The sequence below is a fragment of the Ambystoma mexicanum genome, chromosome 5q (genome assembly GCF_040938575.1).
Source record: "Ambystoma mexicanum isolate Mex_15411 chromosome 5q, UKY_AmexF1_1, whole genome shotgun sequence".
Lineage (NCBI taxonomy): Eukaryota > Metazoa > Chordata > Amphibia > Caudata > Ambystomatidae > Ambystoma > Ambystoma mexicanum.
Genome location: NC_090933.1, coordinates 38,902,264 through 38,924,587, shown reverse-complemented (window position 1 = coordinate 38,924,587; position 22,324 = coordinate 38,902,264). Strand labels below are relative to the sequence as shown.

General features: G+C 46.1%; 1 protein-coding gene across 2 annotated transcripts in view; it reads right to left on the bottom strand.

Moving 5' to 3' along the window:
• Positions 1 to 22,324, bottom strand: part of PDCD6 (programmed cell death 6) — a 214,901-nt gene that overhangs the window by 36,865 nt on the left and 155,712 nt on the right. Inside the window, exons 4-5 of one of the 2 annotated variants that reach the window (XM_069620473.1) lie at positions 2,398 to 2,556; positions 1,224 to 1,333 (exon numbers count right to left, since the gene is read on the bottom strand). In XM_069620473.1, coding sequence (XP_069476574.1) covers positions 1,224 to 1,333; positions 2,398 to 2,556 — 269 coding nt within the window. The remainder of the gene's footprint in view (positions 1 to 1,223; positions 1,334 to 2,397; positions 2,557 to 22,324) is intronic. The other variant, XM_069620474.1, reaches the window with a different exon arrangement.

The following is a 22,324-nucleotide window of genomic DNA, read 5'->3' as shown; positions in this document are numbered from 1 at the left end:
AAGGTCCGTGTGTGAGAGATGCTAAGAGCAAACTTTAAAATGGATGAGTGTATTCTACCAGGTTTCAGGGTTAGGAGGGCTCGCTAGGCTCCAGTAAGCAGCCTCGAGGTCAGGCACATGGATGTTAAGATTCTCTCCAGCTGATGGACAAGTGCATCAGAGAACTTCCTTTATTGTGAACGTTGCCTTAGTTTGGTGGCATTTGTTACAAAGGTCCCGCGTCTGATTGCGAGCTTGGAGATTCAAACCTCTGAACTCAGATACCATTACAGCATGCAGTACTTACCGGGTGCCCGGAAGGGTCCACATGATTCCCAATCATGCAGACCTTTCTGTTATTCCCCATTTTGGAATCAGGTGGGGCTTCAGGAGTCCGGTAATTACTGAATGCAGTACTGCTTTGTGTGGTGGTAATTGCCCCCACACAAAAGCGGATAAGAGGTTTCAGTAACAAAACTCCTAGGTAGGTGGTGTTTACCAGGAGTAATACCACTACCGCCGGTTGCCAGTCAAAGGATCGACAGTGAAAGGGTCGACAGGTCAAAAGATCGACAGGTCAAAAGGATCGAATTTTTTTTCCCACATTTTTTTGCTAAAAACCACTTTTTTTCCCTAAACGAAAACCTAAAAAAAATATATAATTTAAAAAAATAATTCGATCCTTTGACCTGTCGACCCTTTGCTGTCGATCCTTTGACCCATCGACCCTTTAGATTCGATCCTTTTACTAGACACTACTACCGCCACATTCAATCAAGACCACTGTGACACTACACCATCATTTGATCGCTTTGGAATATTAATTGCCATTAGCAGTGAACAGAATTATTCCATGTGTTGCTATGGAAGTAGCTCATTGTGCTTAGACGTCTCAAAAGAGACTTTATTTAATTGTTAATTTGGACTTTTATTTTTCACTTCTGACTGGCAACTCACAAAGGAGCAGATACCAACCTTTGGCTTTCATCTCACTGGTTCAAAACAACACTTTTTCCGACTTTATTCAAAAGCAGCTGTAAGACTGTATAAACAAAAAGCTGTCTTCACAGGAAAAACCACAATCTGAAAGTGCTATGCTCCCAGAAAACGGAAAGAGTGGAACAGTATACTGTGACAGAAGAAAAGCCGCATGGGACTTCGCATTTGTAGAGCAGAAAGTTTTTATAATATTTTAGCCCGTGAACCCAAGTACGTCGAGCAACATTGTGTGTTTAATCACATACCTGCAACACGATGCAGCACTGAATAAAGTCATCAAAGGCCACTTGCGTTCTTCCTTGCCTATCAAATTTGCGAATTAGAATATCATAAAACTGATCCGATAGTCGGTAACCTTAATAAAAATAAAAAAAGAAAATTGAGAAAGATCAAAACTTTGGTTAATACAACAACAATTGCAAGTTTCTAGTTTTCTATTTTATGCAACTATAGACCATAAATGGGGCATGGTCCACATTATCTGTATTGGAGAAAGAGGAGATGCAACCTTGGGTTGTTCCTTAAAAAATACCTGTGGGATTGGGATATATCGGATAGTGGAATAATCCTGAATTGACAAGTAAGCTGTGCCTCAATTTTTAGGTTTTGTACTAAAATGTTCCCGATTCACCAGTAGATATGCCATCATAATGATACTTATGATTTTAAACAAAGACTTGTAATAAGTATTAAGGGATGATCTTGTATGCATTATGCTATATGCGAATGTTGTTGCGTCTCCCCTCCGAGGCTGCTTTAGAATGTGTGCCGAGGTAAGCCAGTAACCACCTGTATATATGTTAATCAGACCTTTTTTGGTAGAAGTACAGGTCTAAAACTTCCCGAACCTTTTTAGCCCCATATCAGTCGTACAGTCTGCTGGTAAGGTACAACATATCTGTGCCCCAAAGCACTGGGATCAAGGCAAACATTGTTTTAAATTGTCCTAATTCCTATGAACTTGACTCTCAAGACTTGAGGTGCTGATGCATTGTTCAAGCCGCAGGTTGAATTTGTTCACTTAGTTGTAAATTGAAAGCCACTTGGTGGGACATTTCTGTGCTATACTTATGTGTTCAAATGGGGTCTCAAAAGGTGGAAGGTGCAGTCCAACCTGGCAAGAGTAATACAGTTCATCACAACATTGTGCTCTGTAATGGAGTAGGAGACTTGGGCTACACAGGTGGAAATTACATTTGTATTTCTGAAAAGCGGAGACAACCGAGTTTGAAAAACAGGTCTTGTTAACAAGAAAACAGTGGACTGTTTGTGCTGCGGCTGCTGATTCAAGCGTAGTGGTCGAGGAGTACATAATCCTGAAGGCGACAACCCACAATGACTAATCCCCCCCACCCCCAAATCTCCATGAAGCTGTCAAAATGCGAGTTTATTCAAGCAAATTGATAGCAAATGAATTACCAAAACCTGTAAGTGCTTGCTTCAGTTCATTCTTGTCAATCGCTCCAGAGCCGTCCCTGTCGTATGTTCGGAACACACCCTGCCAGTCTGTAATATATTTCCAAACGCCAGAGAATTCACTGAAGTTCACACCTCGTTTGTTTTCTCTGTCAAACATGGCTGAAAAACACAAGAGTGCGTGTGAAATTGCCTCTGTTTAGAAAGGTAACCGCATATCATCAGAATAATAGCTTGACAATTGGAAGGAGTAAACAATTGTGCTATGTGTCACTGGAGACATGTTTGTCTCTTGGGTGGTTGACTTCTGAGTGCAAGTGAAACCATAGGCAACATCTCACAACATTAATTTAACAATGCGCTGTGCTATTGAAACTGGTCTGCATTAACAAACATTGGAAATAAGGAACTGGATTTTTATTTTCAATCTGGTTTGGTAGAGGGCACGCAGGAGCAGCCAGAAGATGTATACGCAAAACTACGTTGGCTTAAGTTTGTTATTGCAGCCAACATGCCACCGCTGATAAAACTGCTAATGAACCTCGCCATTTCTGCTTGCCTATAGCCTGTGGTAGAGTCTAGCCAGCGCTATCCCTCGGCTTGCTTTCATTTAAAGATGCAAAAAAAAAAAAAAAAAAAAAAAAAAAAGGGAAACTCCATTCAACTGGGCAACACTGAAATCTGCTTACCGGACTGCAGGAACGTAGTGGCAGCAGATGAAAAAACAGACCATCAGCAGGAAAACTATGGCAGTTGTTCAACGCAATCAAAATATTAATTGCCACAAACATGTAGAGAATGTAGAAATAAAACATGTTAATTATAATTACTACTGCACGCAAATCAGAGCGGCAGAAGATATAAGGCCCTGAAACACAACACAGAGAATTAAGGTAACAACTCTTGCATTCCTATCCCATTACTCTACATGTGCTCCCACTTCTCACGCATGTGGAAGTTCATGTATAAGTGGCAAGATTTGAAAAAGCTAGAGCAGTTGACATGAGTGAGAAACGCTCCAGTCCGATCCCGGCCACACAGGCCAAAACAACCAGCCAGCGGAGAAATATAAAGTGGCATTACCCTGTCAAAGCAAGTCTGGATGTGCGCGCTGGCAATGGAAGAGGGACTGTTGCTATAGGTAAGAGTCACATACACAGAAAAAGACCGAGTCTGAGACAGCTATGGGGTTTTTATTTTCTTGTGGGGACTAGCTAGGGCCGTTACCCTGTCTCTCTTCCACCCTCGGCCCCTCCTTCCTAACCAAGGCGTCCGTAAGCACCTCGTTAGTCCTACCCCATGGTATTCAGACCAATTTACATGCCCACAAACTCTTCTCGTCTACTTTTACTACCACGTCCTCCGAAGTACTCCTCTCACCAGTACTCCGTCTCTCAGAGGTTTCAGTCCTACGCCTCGCCTTTATTCCCCTTTTTTCTACTACTCTACTCTCTAAACTACAAAAACACCATTCTTCCACTCTGTACCTCACAATTCACATTCACTGCTTACGCTAACTTCCTCTACTCACTTGCCACACAACCACGCACACTCAAACTGCAGAACCACTTTCTATTGTAAGGCAATACCTCACCTGCCCCAACAATCTCAGCCACAAGCCAATGCGCCTTCCTTCCACCTGCTAGTCTCTTGGCCGTCGTCCTCCAACGCCACATTGACACCCTTGCTCCTGCTCTGGCCGACTTCTGCAACCACTCCTTCTACCTGTGGTGTTCCCCAGGGGTCTAACCTCTCCCCCTGGCTGTTCAACCAATACCTGGCACCCCTTGCCCACTGCATTGTTGCACTCTGCTCCAACTTTCAGTGCAATACGGATGACACTCAGCTCGTCTTCAGGCTCTCCTCCTCTCATCTCTGACTGTCCGCCATCCAGGAGTAGTGTGCCGCCAATGACCAGCAAGCCCGAGATTCTAATCGGCACACCTGCACCCTCCTTTCCGGTCACTCTCTGGCCAGCCCTCCCATCCTGCTCCCACCTGTGAGGCTAAGAACCCCCAGGGTCATCTTCGACACACGCTCCTTCTCTCCTCACATCTCTGACGCTTCCAAGAAGTCAAACTACCAACTATACCTCCTCAGAGGTATTCTTCCTTTCCTCTCCTTCCCCCAGAAGCTTACTGTCTCTCGAGGTCTGGTTCTCTCCAAGCTGGACTATTGCAACAGCCTCTTTCTAAATCTGTGTACTTCTACTCTCTGCCCGCTGCAACTCATCCAGAACAGGACTGCAAGACTTGTCCTTGGCCTCAAGTCCTCGGATCGTATCTCTCCAGCCCTGAAATCCCTTCATTGGCTCCCAGTGGCTTCAAAGATTAAACTCAAGACCCTTTGCATTGTCCACAAGGCTTTCTGGGGCCTCGGTCCCAAATACCTTCAACTCTCCCTCTGTAAATCCCTTCCCACTCAAGCTCTTCGCTCCTCCACCTCCAACTCGCTCAGGGTCAGTCGCTTCTCCAAGCAACGAGTTTGGGGTATATCTCTTTCCTCGACTGGGGCCACCCTCTGGAACTGCCACTCAAACTTGAGGAGAACCACCTCAAGAACTTCCTCTTTGCTTCTGCCTTCGCTCTTCGTTCTTCCTCTCCCCTGCTGATCTGTCTGCTTTGGTACCTTGCACCCGTCTACCCTCTGCCTTCAGGACCAGGTCCCCGCCAACCCATCCACTCACCCGCACTGCCTCCTGGCAACCCCTGCACTTGGGTCTGTATCTGTAACCCTACAATCCCCTTACCTGCACTTATGAGACACCACTGGTCTGCGTGTTAAACCCTGCACTTGCCACCCTGTTGGCTGCACTACCAGTTGTTTCTATCCATTGCTTAGCACTTTCCTCTTCTCCCCTCACCCTTGCACTTTCCCACTTCCCTGCACTTGCGCGTTCTCAATGTCACTGGGCCTAGTAAGATTGTTGTTTTGTCCTCCCTGGTTTCCCCTCGTGTGCCCAGTCGCTAACACTTATGTATGAACGCGATACAAATAAAATATCAATATCACCTCGGACCTCAAAAGAAAAACCCACACTTCCAGTCCCCTGCTTATGTCTCCAACCTCCCCGCACAACCCACTGTGGGAATTTGCTGCTTTTCCCCTAACCAATCTGTGCCAAAAAGTGTCTTAAAAGGGGGGCTACGACCCACCTTGCCCCATGCAGGCTCGCCATTCCTAGAGCATGGTGGCTGAACAGGTTCAATGTTCCAGTTTGGGTCTGGACTTTCTTTGCAAATGGCCTCCCGGTAAGCTTGGGGAACAATTGTTATTTTCCCCCTTTTTGTCCCTGGCTGGTTAGTTGGGTTGCTATTACGGGCGTGAGCCTTCTGGCACATGGTGCTGTTCTCGCGTTGGGGCCCTCCATGCTAGGGCTGCGCTGAAACTGATCTCTGCACTGGGGCGGCACACGGCTGCCGCAGGTTACCCCTCACTCTCCTACTGATGCCCAGCGGTGGCCATGTCTTTGTGGGGCTGAAGCAGCTTCTTTCATCCTCTGGAAAGTTCATGTAGTCAACCTCAAAAAGAGACAGTTGGAACATTTGGAGGAGCGCAACAAACACGTAAAATTATTTTAATAGTAAAAAAAAAAATAATCTAGAAATCAAAAGAAAAGCCAGCACATGTCACTCGGCGTAGTGACTTACATCGCGGTAACATGTGACCCTCCCACCAACAGGCACTGGGATAATCCAACCTTGTTAATAAAGACAGTACTTTATTTTTGCTAATCGTAGAAAAAAAACAGTGATGGCCTACAGACGGACAAGGCACTACTGTGCGTAGGCCACATGCCTCACTCGCTCAAGCATCAGCTTGTATGACTCAGTCCCGCTCTCTCCCAGAAACAACACCAAGAGAATTGAGTGGTTGGTGGATTTGTGGGCATAGGCCTATAAAAAGGGTGATACATGGATTACCAGTGGCAAGAGTCACTTCAATAAATGCTCCGCCCAACGCACTTCCTCCAGATTCCTTGGAGCCTTTAACTGGCTATCCGGAAGTCCTACTACGAAATATGGCGGAAAAGGACTATATGTAACCAATAATGTCCCTATGCAATACATGGCAAAAGGAGCATAAGACCTGGAGCACAAGCCCACAGAATAATTCTTAGAGAAAGCATGTGGCCTGGACCAATAGGCTGCCTATACATCAGATCTAGGAGAACATATTGGTCGAACACCACGGCCTGTGCTTTTGCCCTTACAGCATTTGCTTTAAACATGCCAGAAGACTCTTGTTAAAAAGGTGCATACTTACGGGATACACTACCCAGTGGGCGTGGTGAGCCTTGGAACTCCCTTTCATGGGTGGAAGCTCGTCACAAAAATGATATAGGATTCTTTCAATTCTTTAACTGTTGGTTTGCAGACCGCCCTCCATTAGGAAAGGCTTTAAACCTGCCGGGCCAGAAAGGAGAGCATAACTGGCCACATTTGGCCCACAGGCTGCATGCTGTGCACACATGCCTTAGGCCTTGCAGGGCCTTTTAGGCATGCAGAAACAAAAGTCACTGAATCCCTGCGTTTTTCCTTTTCCTAGTCTGCTAGCCTCCAACTCAGTTTACACCAGTATATAAATAATTCATGTTTCACCAAGGATTGCTAAAACAGCGATAGCAAAGTCAGTAAAAGGCCCCGACCAAGGACATTCGGGAGAGGGGCTTTTATCACAGATTGTTCCAATTAGATAACCTATTTGGGCAGATATCTGCTCAGTCCTAGACTTTAGGTAAAATAAAGATGCACCACAAGTCCATTTCCAGCTCTAGTCCAGTGCCCACTGTGATTAATACCTTGTGATAAGTACGTACCTTGGGTGAGACAACTCTAAGCTATCCCTTTGTAAAAGGACCCGTAGAGACCGAGAATAGTGAGTGCATTAGGTTGGAAGAAAGAACAAAATGGACACCAGAATCTGCAGAGCCAGTAGTGGAGTTACGGGATCAAGGGCAAACACAGTGAGCACACGCACGCAGTGTTGAAGTGTCGAGACCCCGAACCGTCCCAATTCCCAAAGAACACCATTTACTTACCTGCTACCACACAAATACATACTGGTCATTGTACAGGGTACAGACTGCACTAGATCCGGTTACCTCCCTCACTGCCAAGGGCTGGTGGAAACTAATATTCCCTGCACATCCGAGTGGGGCCAGGATCCATGCAACGAAAGGAAACTAGAGATAAACTGCTTTTGCCTGGTTTCTTTAGGACATCAGGGAACTCTGTGTCACAAGGTTCAGAGTCATCTGCCACACAGCTGCATGTGTCCAAGTGTCTGATTCAGAAGACAACTATTTCTTTACAGGACAAGTGGATTTCTTGAACATTTTCACACTGAGAAGTAGATTTCTTGAAAAATGAATCCACACCTGCTGAACTTTGTCAACATTGGCTTTACTGTAATATACTGTAATAGTAACCCTGGATTATGGTATAGACTACCTACAATGCTCCTACCAGTGAACACCATCCTCACATTGTTTTTTTTGTTGCTCTGAACAAACATGTTATATATCTTACAATCACCCCCAATATGGTCCTTCTGGGGGTCTGTGATGCAGAGGCTGCTTTGCCTGCATATTTTGCAGCTCTGCCTGAAGACTTCAATAGGTGCCTGTGGTTTTGAATCCTAAACAATATTTGAGAATTGCTTCTTATTAGAATAACAAAGGTTGCAATCACAACTCCCTTGCTTGATCATGCACCATTTTCTATCAGCAGCAGCGCTTCTCATGCTGGAATTGAATTTGAAATTCGATTCAAGTAGGCATGTTTATCAGAGCTGCAGCCTGTTGACAAAGGACTTTCTTTCATGATCAAGGATGTAACGGTTACCTTTACATGGCATTCAGAATGGTAGATGTGACGAGCTTCTTGCGCCAAGATATATCCTTCAATTTTTGTTAATTGTGTGGACTTTATCACAAGGCCGTTTTTAATCTCTTGTAAAAGCAGATGGGAGTATTCATGCCCTTGATTGAGAAAGTTTAGAATTCTTGTAAAAATGGGGAGATCATTGAGCTTCTGTTCCGGCATATCGTCTTCAGGAATTTCTTGTGATAAGGGCAACTCAGGCAAATTGGAGAAATTAAAGACTGGAACAGATGTATTCAAATTTCTCTGTTCAGAAGATGAATAATTAGTGTTTATGTTATGAACATAAGTCAAAGTGAGTGAACTGGTCGCAGGCATTTGTGTACCGTTATCTTCTTTGCTACCTATAACAATGCTCGGGCATTGACACTTGATTTATGGAAATGGACATGTTCCATTCGCATCCCGTGTAGAGACTGGAGTAGAGGGCCCGAGAGATAACCTAACTCTTTTGTCTAAGTCGGACACGATCACAGGAGCAAGTAGGGAGATATCTGTAATAGGAAGATATTTATTTTCACGTATGTCAGCAATGATTTTTTGAACATTGAGTGTATGTTCATCAACAGCAAATGGATCATTCGTGATGTCTTCATTAGCTTTCTTTAAAGAGCATATTTTTTTGGGGCTAAGTGATTCTGCTTGACTTTCTGAGATAGAGGTTTTCTCATTTAGGGGCTTTGTTTCCAGAGTGGATTGACATAGACAGGAAAGAAGGTTTTCCATTCAATGAGGCTGAAGGACTATTTTTTTTTTTTTAATTTACATTTTTTGGAGAATCTGTTGACGTAGGCATTTTTGAAGGACACTCCTTCCTTTTTTCCCCCGTTTCTAAGAACAGATTCCATATAATGGAAACTGGAAAAAAAGTAGGTCAGCACACTTTGGTAAAAGGGAAAACAAGAATATAACACCTCATTCCAGTCAATTAAAGCCTGTCAATGAACCAGTATAAACAGAGAAATTCTACCCTTATTACACAAATAATGCTCGCCCTAAGGCACCCAAAACCGGCGTTAGGTGGATAATAATGCGCCCCGCTGCCCGCGCCGCGCACCGTGAACAGCAAACAGTACTTCACGGCGCGGAGGGCGAGGGCTCCACTATTTGTTCCTGTAAAAAGGGGCGGTGCAGCCAGATGGGGCGGGATCACAGTTGGGGGACACACCTTTGGGAAGGGAAACAGAAAGCAAAAGGAGTGGTTATAATCCCTGTTAACCACTAGAGCAGGACAAAATAGTTACACTTCTAAATTAGACTAGTTGCTACACGTAAGCAACGCGACTGATTTTTAGGTGAAAATAAGACACGTGGGCACAACATATGAAAGAGCACATGTCTTAGATCAGATCAGACACGTGGGCACAACGTAACAAATGTCCCGTTCCATATATTGGTAATCAAATGGATAAACAGTATGCCACGTAAGCATACACGAGTGAAAAGTCACCTTGCAAGGAAATGAATAAGAGGTCAGACAACAAGGTGTTGCGGACTCAGACGTCCTGAGTACTACCGGAGTTCTGCTGGTATACGAGGAAACCGCGCTCTCCAGGAAGCGAAAACAGCAGCACACAAAGAATCGAGCGCCCGCTCGCAGCCCGCAGCAAACAGTACTTCGGTGTACTTCGCGGTACACTTTTATAAGTGTAAAAATGATCGGTCTCTGCATGATTACTCACACAGCACAGGAAATCTATAAATATAATTGTGCAATACTGGTTTGCTTTCACTAGGAAAAAGCATTTTGTGACAAAAGATGAATTCTCAATTGCAACTTGGTTTTCCATCTTATTAATTACACAATCCTAAAATGCTAGGAAATTAAATATGCACAGTGCTTCTGTTTGCTCCATGAGCATCAACACAGCAGAAGCTGAAGTGCAAGAAACCATTTTTTTTTACCACAGTGTACAGTTCCTTTTTTGAAAGGCTTCAGAGAGAGGCATGCAATTACATCCATGTAGATAAAAATCAAAAGAAGCGTTCTGGTTTCTGTCAAGTAACCTGACCTTTGCAATGCCCTCTGCTCTAAACTTGTTTGTAAATGTAAACAGGAAAATAAGAAAGCTGTCGTATTTACAAGATTTTCATGCGTAAAAAGGCCTGGTAGGCACCTTATCGGCAGGCCTGGGTTAGGGAAGTCAAGGCTCTGGAAGGCCCGACTTTGTCACCTGATGTGCTGTTTGGGTCGGTTGTGGCACAGGTACCACAAAGACTGCATCATGGGAGCACCATATGGCACAAGTAATTGATTAGCAGGAACTGGTAGTGAAGGGCTACACCTACCATGGCAGCTCTACCAGATTGCGTCACCCGTGCTTAATTTGTGGGGGTGTTTGCCAGGGCTGAGCCCTGGCACTTATTGTCTCAGATTCTGATTGTTTATGAAGTAATGATAGCCAGAGCATCCATCAACACCAATGAGAAGGTGCAAGATGTAGTTTAACCCCCAATGTGTCGACACTGGGGAGAAGCTAGCGGCGGTTCGCAGCAATTATGGGTAACTGACGTCCACATTGTCGCAAGCGTACTAGAAAATATTTGGGCTCTGGCACTCATTTTCTTAGAAATTAAGCACTGTAGCGTCACCATCCCAAAAACTGAGTTCAGTGTGCAGGCATTACAGAGCGGATGAGGGGAGTTGGAGGGCGGTGGAAGAGGGGGCGGACTCACAGGGGGATTAGCATCGGTCTCTAATAGTTGAGCGACAATACTTCTATAGGATGGTGTTTCAGTAGGGCATGTGAAAAAAGCTCAAGGTTTGGAGAAAAACAGTTGGAATGGTCTTGGCCGTTTGATGATGTGTGGTGGTGACGGCAGTGTGCAGCGGAGAAGTCTTAGTTACTTACCTGTAACTGTATTTCTCCAGCATTGGTATCTTTCATAGATTCAGATGCTTGAATATTCCCCGTCGTCAGACTGGGAATCCTCGGTGATAAATTTAATAATAATTTTTTTTAAAAAAAAAAAATATATATATATATATATATATATATATATATATATATATATATATATATATATACACATTGCTACCTAGCAGTGCATGTACATAGCCCATTATGGCCTATGAGCCATTTCATTGTGTAGTCTCTCCACCTCACTTTGGTCCTTTATGGCCCCAGCCAATGAGGTGGCAGGGCTTAAGCTCCGCCCCCGGCAGCCATCTTCAGATTTTGAACCGTATATATTACAGTATGATGGATGCCGAGCATAGGAGCAGCTTCTCAGGGGAGGCGGGCGGGCGCATGTGAATCTATGAAAGATACCAATGCTGGAGAAATACAGTTACAGGTAAGTAACTAAGACTTCTCCAGCATTGGATCTTTCATAGATTCAGATGCTTGAATAGAATACCAAGCAATTAAAACATGCCACCATTATATACATATATGCATAAATACAGAAAAAACATATTTCTGATCAAACCTTTACCATGCAGCAACACAACGGTTATCTACTTCGGGAAAGGTGGGAAAGGAGGCTGGTCCTACCTTATACAAAAAGATGGCGGAGCACTGCCTGTCCAACTGCAGCTTCTTTGTTGGTGTCTTCAGTCAGGCAGTAGTGTTTCGCGAAGGTATGCAGAGTGCTCCACGTGGCGGCTCTGCATATGTCCTTCAAGGCCACCCCTGCGTGGAATGCTGTTGACGCCGCCCTTCCTCTGGTGGAGTGCGCAGACGGCGGTCTAGTTAAAGGGTCGCCTTTCAATTGATGGCAGTGGGTGATGCAGGACGATACCCAGCGTGCCAGACTTTGTTTAGATATATGCTGACCCTTGGTACGGCCAGAGAAAGAAATGAATAGCCGGTTTGAGGAGCGGAACTCCTTGGTTCTTTGCAAGTAAAACTTCAACACTCTAGCAACGTCTAGAGAATGTAAAGTTCTTTCCGCTTCAGAAGCGTGATTCTGGAAGAAGGTTGGTAACACAATGCGCTCAGTGAACGACATCTCCGAAAGTACCTTGGGGAGGAACTTCGGGTGAGGCCTTAAGATGACGCGGTCCTTCTGGAACAAAGTAAACGGGGGTTCAGAAGACAAAGCTTGTAACTCACTGATCCTTCTGGCTGATGTGATGGCCATCAGGAAAGATGTCTTCCAGGACAAGAATTTCATTTCGCATCTGTGTATGGGTTCGAAGGGAGGTTGCATGAGGGCTGTTAAGACGGTGTTGAGGCTCCAGTCCGGAACTGGTGTAGGTGTAGGCGGATAAGTACGCATCAGTCCTTTCAGTAAGATTTTAACCGCTGGTAAGGAAAGTAAGGTTTGCGTCTCCGCGGTTACTGTGTAAGCCGCAATGGCTGACAGATGGACCTTGATAGATGACAGTGAGAGCCCTGACTTAGCCAGGTGTAACAAGTAGGGCAGAATCTGATCAACCGAGGCCGTGAGGGGATCGATTGCAGAGGTCTCGCACCATTTGGAAAACCTGGTCCATTTCCTGGTGTAGGTGACTTGTGTGGACGGGGCTCTAGCGGCCCTGATGATATCCCAGCATTCTGATGGTAACTTTAGGTGCATCAGTTTGCGCTGCTCAGGAACCATGCTTTGAGAGACAGGCTCCTCGGGTCGTGGTGGAGGACCTTGCGGTTCTGTTGTGTCAGTAAATATTGATGTGTCTTGAGACGAATCGGGGGTTGACAGGATAGGTGCTTCAGAGTCGGGTACCAGACTTGCCGTGCCCAATCCGGTGCGATTAGAATCAAAGAACAATTCTGTTCTTTTACCCTGCGAAGTACCCTCGACAAGAGGGGAATGGGTGGAAATGCATAGAGGAACTTCCCCGACCAATTCACTGAGAACGCGTCTCCCAGTGATTGGTGCTCCGGGTATCTTGAAGCAAATCTCTTGCATTTTTTGTTGTTCCTGGTGGCAAAAAGGTCGATCTGCGGATGGCCCCATAAGGCAAAAATCCGTTGGGTTTCTTTTTCGTCCAGCTCCCACTCGTGGGACGCTGTGTAGTCTCTGCTTAGTCTGTCCGCTAGGACATTGTCCACTCCCGGAAGATGCTCTGCTCTGATCTGTACTCCGTAGTGCAAGGCCCATCCCCATAGCTGTTGGGCTTCTTGCGACAGGATCTGTGACCTCGTGCCTCCCTGCTTGTTTGTATAGTGCATGGAGGTTGTGTTGTCTGTCTGGACTGTAAGGACTTGACCAGCTATCACCGGTAGGAAAGCTTTCAGTGCCAACCTTATGGCCCTGAGCTCTAACACGTTGATGTGGAGCTGGGACTCTTGTGTCGACCAAGAGCCCTTGGTTTGGAGGTCCGCAAGATGAGCGCCCCAGCCTGATAAGGAAGCGTCCGTCCTCAGCAGAAGGGTCGATGTCGGTGCTTGAAACGGCATCCCCTGCAGAAGATTCCTCGGAACATTCCACCATCGAAGGGCCTTGTGCAACGCCGATGGAATCTGGACAATGTCTTCCCAGCATCCTGAAGCTTGTTTCCATTGGTGGTCCAGAGCTTCCTGAATCGGTCTCATGCGAAGCCTGCAGTTCGGTATGAGGAATATGCATGATGACATCATGCCCAATAGGGATTTGTAAGAGCGTACGGATGTTGTCTCTTTCTGTAGGAAGTTCGAAGTTAAGCGTAGAATTGCTGCTATTCTTTCTGACGATGGCCTCACTCTGGGAATGCTGGTATCGAGTTCGGATCCCAGGAAGAGAGCTACCTTGTTGGGAAACGGGGCAGGACTTCGTCTGGTTTATGGAGAAACCTAACTCTTTTAGGAGGTTGACAGTCCTCGAAACTGCCGAGCGAGCCTTTGCAGCGGAGCTTGCCTTTATCAGCCAATCGTCCAGGTATGGAAAAACGTCCGTTCCTGCCCTCCTGAGACTTGCCGCTACCGGCACCAAGCATTTTGTGAAAACTCTCGGAGCCGATTTTAGTCCGAACGGGAGCACTTGAAACTGAAAGTGAAGCTCTCCCACCGTGAACCTGAGGAACTGCCTGTGTGCTGGATGGATCGGTATATGGAAGTATGCGTCCTCCAAGTCTAAAGTGGCTAAGAAGTCGTGCTTGTTTAACCAAGGTAGCACCCCTTGTAAAGCTACCATCTTGAATGTTATGCGCTTGATAAATTTGTTGAGTGCCCTCAGGTCCAAGATGGGTCTCCATTGACCGTTTTTCTTTCTGACGAGAAAGAATCGGGAGTAGAAACCTTTTCCCCTCTGACAATAGGGTACTGGTTCTACTGCTGCCTTCTGGAACAGTTTTTGCAATTCGGACATGACCTGTTTTAGCATATGCACTCTGCGAGATGTTGGAGGCAGGGAAGGAGGTTGGTCCAGAAATTCTAAGGTGTGACCCTTTCGGATCACCTGCAACACCCATTTGTCCGATGTAATTGATTGCCAGCGCTGGAATAACTGGCTCACCCTTCCCCCCACCGGGGTGTGGTGAGGAGGGGGAAAAGATTGGTCGTCAGTTTTGCTTGCCTTGTGATTTTCCTTGGGCGGAGCCACGTCTGCCTCTAAGGGCGTATCTGTTGGATGACTGATATTTATTGTCTTGGTACGTGCCGCCTTGTGCTTTTTGACCATACGAGGAACGACCGTATCCTCTGAACTTGGAAGATGAGCCTCTAAAGGGACGAAAAGACCTATGGTCCTTAATTTTGTCCTTTAAAGAACTGATGGCTCTGGCTGTGTCCGTGTCTGTCTTGATTCCCTTCAAATGGTCGTCTATCTTCTTTCCAAAGAGATCTTGTCCATCAAACGGCATGTCTAATATCTGCGCCTGGACTTCAGGTCTAAAGTTAGTAGCCTTCATCCAGGCCTGGCTTCTGAGCACTGTGCCGTGCGCTATCTGCCTGAAGCCTGATTCGGCCACATCAACCGCTGCGTCGATCATGTGATCCAATGTAGCTTCACCATCCGCGATTATCGATTTTGCCTCCTCCTGGAGCTCTGGTGGTAATTGCTCCACCAATTTAGACATGCGGAGCCAGAGCTCGCGATCGAACCTAGCGGTCATGGCCAGCGCATTGCCCGCTCTGATAGTAAGCGATGCAGAAGATGATACTTTCCTGCCCATGGCTTCCAGTTTACGTCCGTCCTTATCCGGTGGTGCCGACAACGGTGAGGAGGGGTTGGCGAGTTTCTTTCTGGCCGCCACTGTAATAACCGAGTCTGGTTTCGTATGACCTCTCAAACAAAGCGGTGCCGAATCCGGAGCTTTGTATTTCTTTTCTGGCCTGGACACCAGCGCCGGAGTCGATAAGGGAGTGGATAGGATCTTGGATCCGGAATCCCAGATGGTATCGAGGAGGGGAATTGTGGTCACTGTCCTCCTTCGTTTGTCCCTGTGCTCATAGAGCACTGATTTCTTTTCCTCAGAAGAAACCTGAATTTTAAACAATTCTGCGGCTTTACCTATAATAGTGTGGAAAGAGACAAGATCATCCGGCGGTGAGGCCTTGCCCGGCGAGTCTCTCCTCCTGGGCTTCTCGACTACGTAGTCATCCCACTCAATGGATGCATCTGGCTCCTGTGTTATTTCTCCTTCTTCTGGTTCCGAGAATGCTCTAAAAGGATCCTCCCGCCAGTCTGATACCGAGATGGTGGACGGTACCATAGTAGGGTCTACATCCGGAGATCGCGGTCTGTGTGATGACTGTGGTGACGGGACTCTTGGGTGCTGCTCCTCGGTCTTCGAGCAGGTTCCGGTGATCTCATCCGTTTTCGCGGTCTACTCCTGTGAGGAGAACAACCAGATGTGCCAGGAATCAGAGATGACTCTCTAGGAATAATTCCTGATTCTACGGGATCAATCGGGACTTGCTTCTCCCTTTGCCGTTTGTAAAATTCTTCTACAATCCTCTGCACGGATAACATGAGTATCGGGTCATGAGGATATTCGGATTCTCCCGTGGACGGTTGCCAAGGAGGGCTGTATTGTTTCGGTAAGGGACCGGTGGACTCTTCCACCACTTCCTCATCAGAGAATTCTTCCTGAAGAATTACATCCGGAAGTTCTGCCATGTGCCCCAAAGGTGAAAATTGCTGTACCAGTGGTTAAGTCTCAGTATTCTTCTCAATGACATTGTTTTCAATGACAGGTGTTTCAAATGTGGAAGGCAGCAATTCCTCCGTAACTGCCGAAATTTGTGGTGCCGCTGAAGGTGTCATGGACGATGCTATCTTCGTCGACAAGCCTCCCGTATGAGATTTCGTCGACGACAGATTTTCCCGTCGACGAGGGCTTCGCCGTGGACGCAGGAGATTTCTCCGTCGACAAGAGCTTCGTTGACGAATGTGGAATGTGTTCCATGGACGACTGTGTCATGGATGAATGCTTCGTGGACGAGTGGCGTTTCTTGCTCGTCGACGAATGCTTCGCGGTCGACATGTCCGATGACGATGATCTTATTGTCGACGATGTCTTAAGCGTGGTCGTCGTCGTTGATGGTTTCGTCGACGGTATGGCCGATGACGGGCCTTTACCTTTCCCTTCATTCGTGGACGGTTTTCCCGCCGACGACTGCCCCCCCCGTTTTTTGCAAACTGCTCCTTACCTCTGGAGGCAGATTTTGCTGACTTTTTCTGGCTTGATAAGTCAACTGGAGGCAGAAAGGGTATCAGTTCCAGCTTCCTCTTTTTGAACTTGGGAGAGGAACTCCTTTCCACTGAAGAGGCCCTTCTCTTTGAAGTTTGTCTCTCAGATGGAGTGCTGGATTGGACAGGAGCTGTTCTGACAGACTCATCGTCCGAAGATTGATCCCTGGATTCCAAGTATGAAAGGAGTCTTCTATGCCTGTCATGAAGGGTTTTGGTGGAAAAGGTTCTACAAATCTCGCATTTTTTAATGTCATGTGGGTACAGACAATAAATGCAATGCTCGTGGGGGTCTTTGTTGTAAACCAATTTCTTCTTGCACCTCGTGCAGTCCCTGAACAGGGAAGGCTTCCTGACAGCCTGAGGTGCCGCCATTTCTGAAGAGAAGTTCAGTCGACGATTTTGAGAGGAAAACAACAAGTTTTGCCTCTAAGGTTAATTGGAAACAAAGCCCCTAAGAAGGGGAACAAAATGGAATATATTTACCAAATATATTCCACACAAAAGTAGAAAGAATTTGAAAAAAGCTCAGAGAGCGTGAGGATTCCCTGTGTCTGTTAGACTGCGGTGAAAAATCTGAAGATGGCTGCCGGGGGCGGAGCTTAAGCCCTGCCACCTCATTGGCTGGGGCCATAAAGGACCAAAGTGAGGTGGAGAGACTACACAATGAAATGGCTCATAGGCCATAATGGGCTATGTACATGCACTGCTAGGTAGCAATGTATATATATATATTTAAAAAAAAAAAATTATTATTAAATTTATCACCGAGGATTCCCAGTCTGACGACGGGGAATATTCAAGCATCTGAATCTATGAAAGATCCAATGCTGGAGAAAGGTGGTTTATTGCCCAGGTTATCAGATTAATCATTGAGAACAACTGGTCACTCATGCAAGTAAATTGTTGAGCTGAGCAGAAGCTGAACAGCCACATTTGCGCGGCCATCTTGCTTGGTCCTCAGCAGCACCCCAATGGTACACACTTCTTTATACACATGGCCAAATGGCCAATGTATGTTAAATGGACGGTGTATGGGTGACATTCCTGGGTGCTATACAAGCATCACTCAATAGGCTGCATCCTTGCTGGACTATGTCTTTGTTCATTTTCAGATTACATTACTTTTTAGCCAACTGAGGATTGAACCCAGGGAAGAGAGTGATAATTCTCCCTAATAGGAGCAATATGGTTGAACCTCCACTACTCGGCAACATAGGGGATATTGAGATTAACAATGCAGCAAACGGGATAACTTGGAATACATCCAATTTAGGTAAAAAAATGTGATTGCTTAACATTGCTCAATCTATTGGGCGATGAAGCAAGGATGTTAATATCCTCACAATTACAAGAGGGAGTAATATTACTTGGCTGCCTAATATGTTGCACAATACGAAACATATATTAAGCAAGTGTCCTTCTGTATTTTAGGTGCTGGTAGTCATCATATGACGGTGCTCTCCCACTCATACTCTTATGACGGTAATTAGTCTATCCAAAAGAGCACACTGGATGATCCAACGTGATACTCTGCGGACCAAAGATATGATGGATGCCACTAAAAAAACAATGTCACAGAAAAAAAAATAAGAATTGAAAAATGGCAAACACGGATTTGCATTATTAAGGCAAATGACTCACGCAACTTCTGCAAGCTAATCAATGTTAATGTTTATGTTAAAGGACATTTGTACCGTGCACTATCACCACCGGAGTGGTCCCCTGGTGCTCTGGCGGCTCTGAAAGAGGAGGGGAGTTTGAGTTAGTGGGAGGAAGCAGGAAAAGTGCAAGAGAGCAGTGATGTGCTGTTGGCGGCCTCGGCCCGGTGGGCCGCTGGCTGGGCCTGGGGTGTTTGCGGCCAGTAGTCGTGTACTGTTGTGCAAGACTGTGTTTTTGTTTTGTTGCTGCAATGTACTGAAGTTTGTGCGGTCTGTTGTGATGTAGGTTTTGGTTGCGTTTGGTTTGGAGTTTGGGAGGTGTATGCAGAAAGGGAAATTGTTAGTAGGGTTGGTTAGTTTGCGTCCCTATCCAGAATTGAGGTGCTCGGCTTGTGTAGTCTCCCCTGATGCGGCTCTGTCCTTCCTGATCTGGGTCCGACTGGCATACAGGTCCCTTACTCCTCTGGCCCCCACCTCTAACATGTTCTCTGATAGCTCCCCTTATCCTCCCTTCATACTCCTGTGGCCAGTGCACCTGCCAATGTCAACCTCTCAGGTAGTGTGGCGATTGCCAATATCGACAATTCCACACCACCGAGATACCTGGTGGTAACTAAGGGGTGGGCGACAGTGTTATTGGGATTGTCTGGGGTAGTTGACTCAGTTTCCGTGCGTGCCGCCTGTGTTCCAGTCTATCCGGTGTCACCCGTCCAGGTGCCATGGGAGTTACGATCTCGGGTCGGGGATGTGCATTTCCTTTCCGGTTTAGTCATCCTATTTCTGGTTTCGGTTTCGTGATTTGGTCTGTGGTGTTGAAGAGCCAGGTTTTTAGTGATTTCCTGAATTTTAGGTGATCTTCAGTGTTCCTTATTTCTTTTGGGATGTTGTTCCAGGTTTTTGCGTCTAAGTGGTAGAAGGCGGTGCCTCCAAGTTTTTTCTTAAGGTATGGTTTGAGTTCCAGGTGGATTTCGTTGCTTGATCGGAGGGGTGTCGTTGGTTTGTAGACTAATTTTCTTTTGTAGGAATTCTGCTCCTTGTCCACTGATTGCCCTGTGCGTTATGCACATTGTTTTGAAGGTGATGCAATGTTTTACTGGGAGCCAGTGTAGTGTTTTTACGGCTGGAGTGATGTGGTCTCTTCTGGATAGTTTGAGGAGTAGTCTTGCTGCTGCATTTTGGATCCGTTGCAGTTTCTTCAGGAGGTATTCTGGTATTCCGAGGTTGAGGCTGTTTGCATAGTCGATTTTTGACATGATTAGGGCGACGATAGTGAGTGTTTTGTGCGTAAAGGAGAGCAAAGGTAGAATTCTTCTTGCTGTGTGGGGGACGAAAAAGCATTTCTTCACTGTTGCATTTATTTGTGGTTCCAGGGTTAGGGAGTTGTCCATTACGAATTTTACTACCTTTGATGGTGTTGGTGCGTTTCCCATTTCCGTAGGCCATGGGATGGTGGTTTCGTTCAATTGGTCTTTGGATACGATCATGATTTCGGTCTTTCCTGGGTTGATTTTCAGGTTGTTGACATCCATCCAGTTGAAGACTTCTTTTAGACGGTCGGTTAGGGTTGAATGGTCGGCATCAGTGTCTTTGATTTTGTAGATGATGTGAGTGTCAACTGCGTAGTTGTAACATGTAATGTTGTATTTTTTTGAAGATTCTGATGACCGGAGTCTGATAGATGTTGAAATATAGTGGAGATAGTGAAGCTCTTTGAGGCACTCAGTCGTTAATTTGTGGAGTGGATTTGAAAGGTTTTATCCATACGGTTTCTATTCTGTCTGCTAGGAATGATTTGGTCCAGCGTAGTGCTGTGTCTGTTATGCCTATGACTTCTAGTCTTTTGGTCAGGGTGTCGTGGCTAACTGTGTCAAAGGCTGCGGAGAGGTCAAGCAGAATAAGGGCTGAGGTAGTGTTCGAGTCTGCATTAGTTTTGAGGTCGTCCCAGATGGATAGTAGTGCTGTTTCCGTTCCTCTCACTGGTCAAACAGATTTGAGCTTGGTCCAGCAGGTGGTGTTTTTTCTACGTGTTCTTGGGTTAGTTTATATACGTAGTTTTAGCATTGGTGGAGTTATTGGTGGCAGGACTCCCTTTCTCCTGCGCACCTCCTCTTTTCCTGTTTCTTAATCAGACCAGCAGCCTAGATCCTGGTTTGTCGGGGAACCAACTCCAGGGTTCCCAATTATTTGGAAGATTGGTGGGGATGACAAACTATGGATCAGTTGGGCGCTGGTATGATATGATGGTCCAGTGGTCGCTGTTATGCAAATTTATCAAATATATGGTCCAGTCAAGTCTGTCATTAATTTGGTTGTTATATTTCTTGGTTAGTTAGCACCAATGAAAACATCATTGTAGAGATGAATGACAATTTTTGACATGGTAAATCGCTACACAGCCGATGCGCGTTTCAACCCAAGTCTTTTTCAAGGCTGTGATTTGTGAGTTGGTTTGATGGTGATGTGATGCACACAGTGAAGTGACACTATTAACTGTGTATGTAATCGCAAATATATTAGGAGTACTAAAAGAGAACTCAGAACAAGGATCAGGGAACACCTTAATTCCCTACATTCCCAGGATACCAGATATCCACTGGCATTACACTGACAGGAAGAACACCACTGGGACAACAAGGAAGATATCACCTTCGTGGAACTGGAAAAAATATCAACCGACATAAGAGGTGGAGACAGGGAACTCCAACTATGCCGGAAAGAAGCAAAGCTGATATGCAAATATCGCGCCGTTAATTTTGGTTTAAATAGTGACCATGAGTTCCATGTTTTTTTGTAAATATTCATACATAAACTTGTGAGGTTTTCTGCTAACACATGTAGTAGGGACACAATTGTTAGAACTTCCTTCCATGCATTAACCCTATATATAGCCCCTACCAACACTGTTCATCCTTCCTACCATCTGGCAAACCTTGCCTACATACCACCAAGGTCTTGCCCACCTCTGGGCCACCGCACAATTGCTTGCCCTGCCTACAACCAAAGGGGGACACCTTACATCCACCTCCTACCCTCACCACCACTTGGACTGTACCCATACAGCCCCAACTCTGCAACCTTCAGTGACTAATCCGATAACGTTGTCACAATTAACCACGCTGCCACATACATACCAAGACTTTTTCTAACATACCATCAGGGTTATCCCTATACACCACCCAATCAGATTACTCAGTCTGATTCACCGGGATCAGTCCGGTCACTTTCAACTTGATTCTTTCAAAAATACACCCCCGTGACGTGAATCTTGACAGCTACCAACCCGCGGGTCGGTCCCCTTGGACCAATCACACTGCTCGATGAACTAACCAATCCGCTTTCTGCTTTTATAATTCCCGGAAAGCGCACGGCTTTCCTGACAACACTCGCACAGAACAAACTCGTCGGACCCAGCAAACTGTAACCCTCCGTCCAGACGCCCATCTACAGGACGTCCAGACCCGGCCTCCTGCCCTATTGCTACAACCTAGCACCCTCACCTCCCTCGCTAAATCACGATGGATTCCTGACAAACCCAATCCACACGCATGTGCTGCCCCTCTTCTCACAGCGCAATGCCGGGCGCTTTCCCCCGCCATAATTCCCTCTGTGCACTAACACAACCTCGTCCGGACGTATTATTCATCTCACCTCGATTTCATACTATCAGCATACCTGGCTGCACTAAGCGGACGCTTTTCCCTGAGTGCCTGAAACAGCATGCATGTTTTTCTCTCAACACAACAGATGGCAGGGCACTGTCCCCCATCTCTTCCATTCCCTTCCTTGCACCAAGACGCTCTCGCCCTGACTTATCCTTGGAATCCA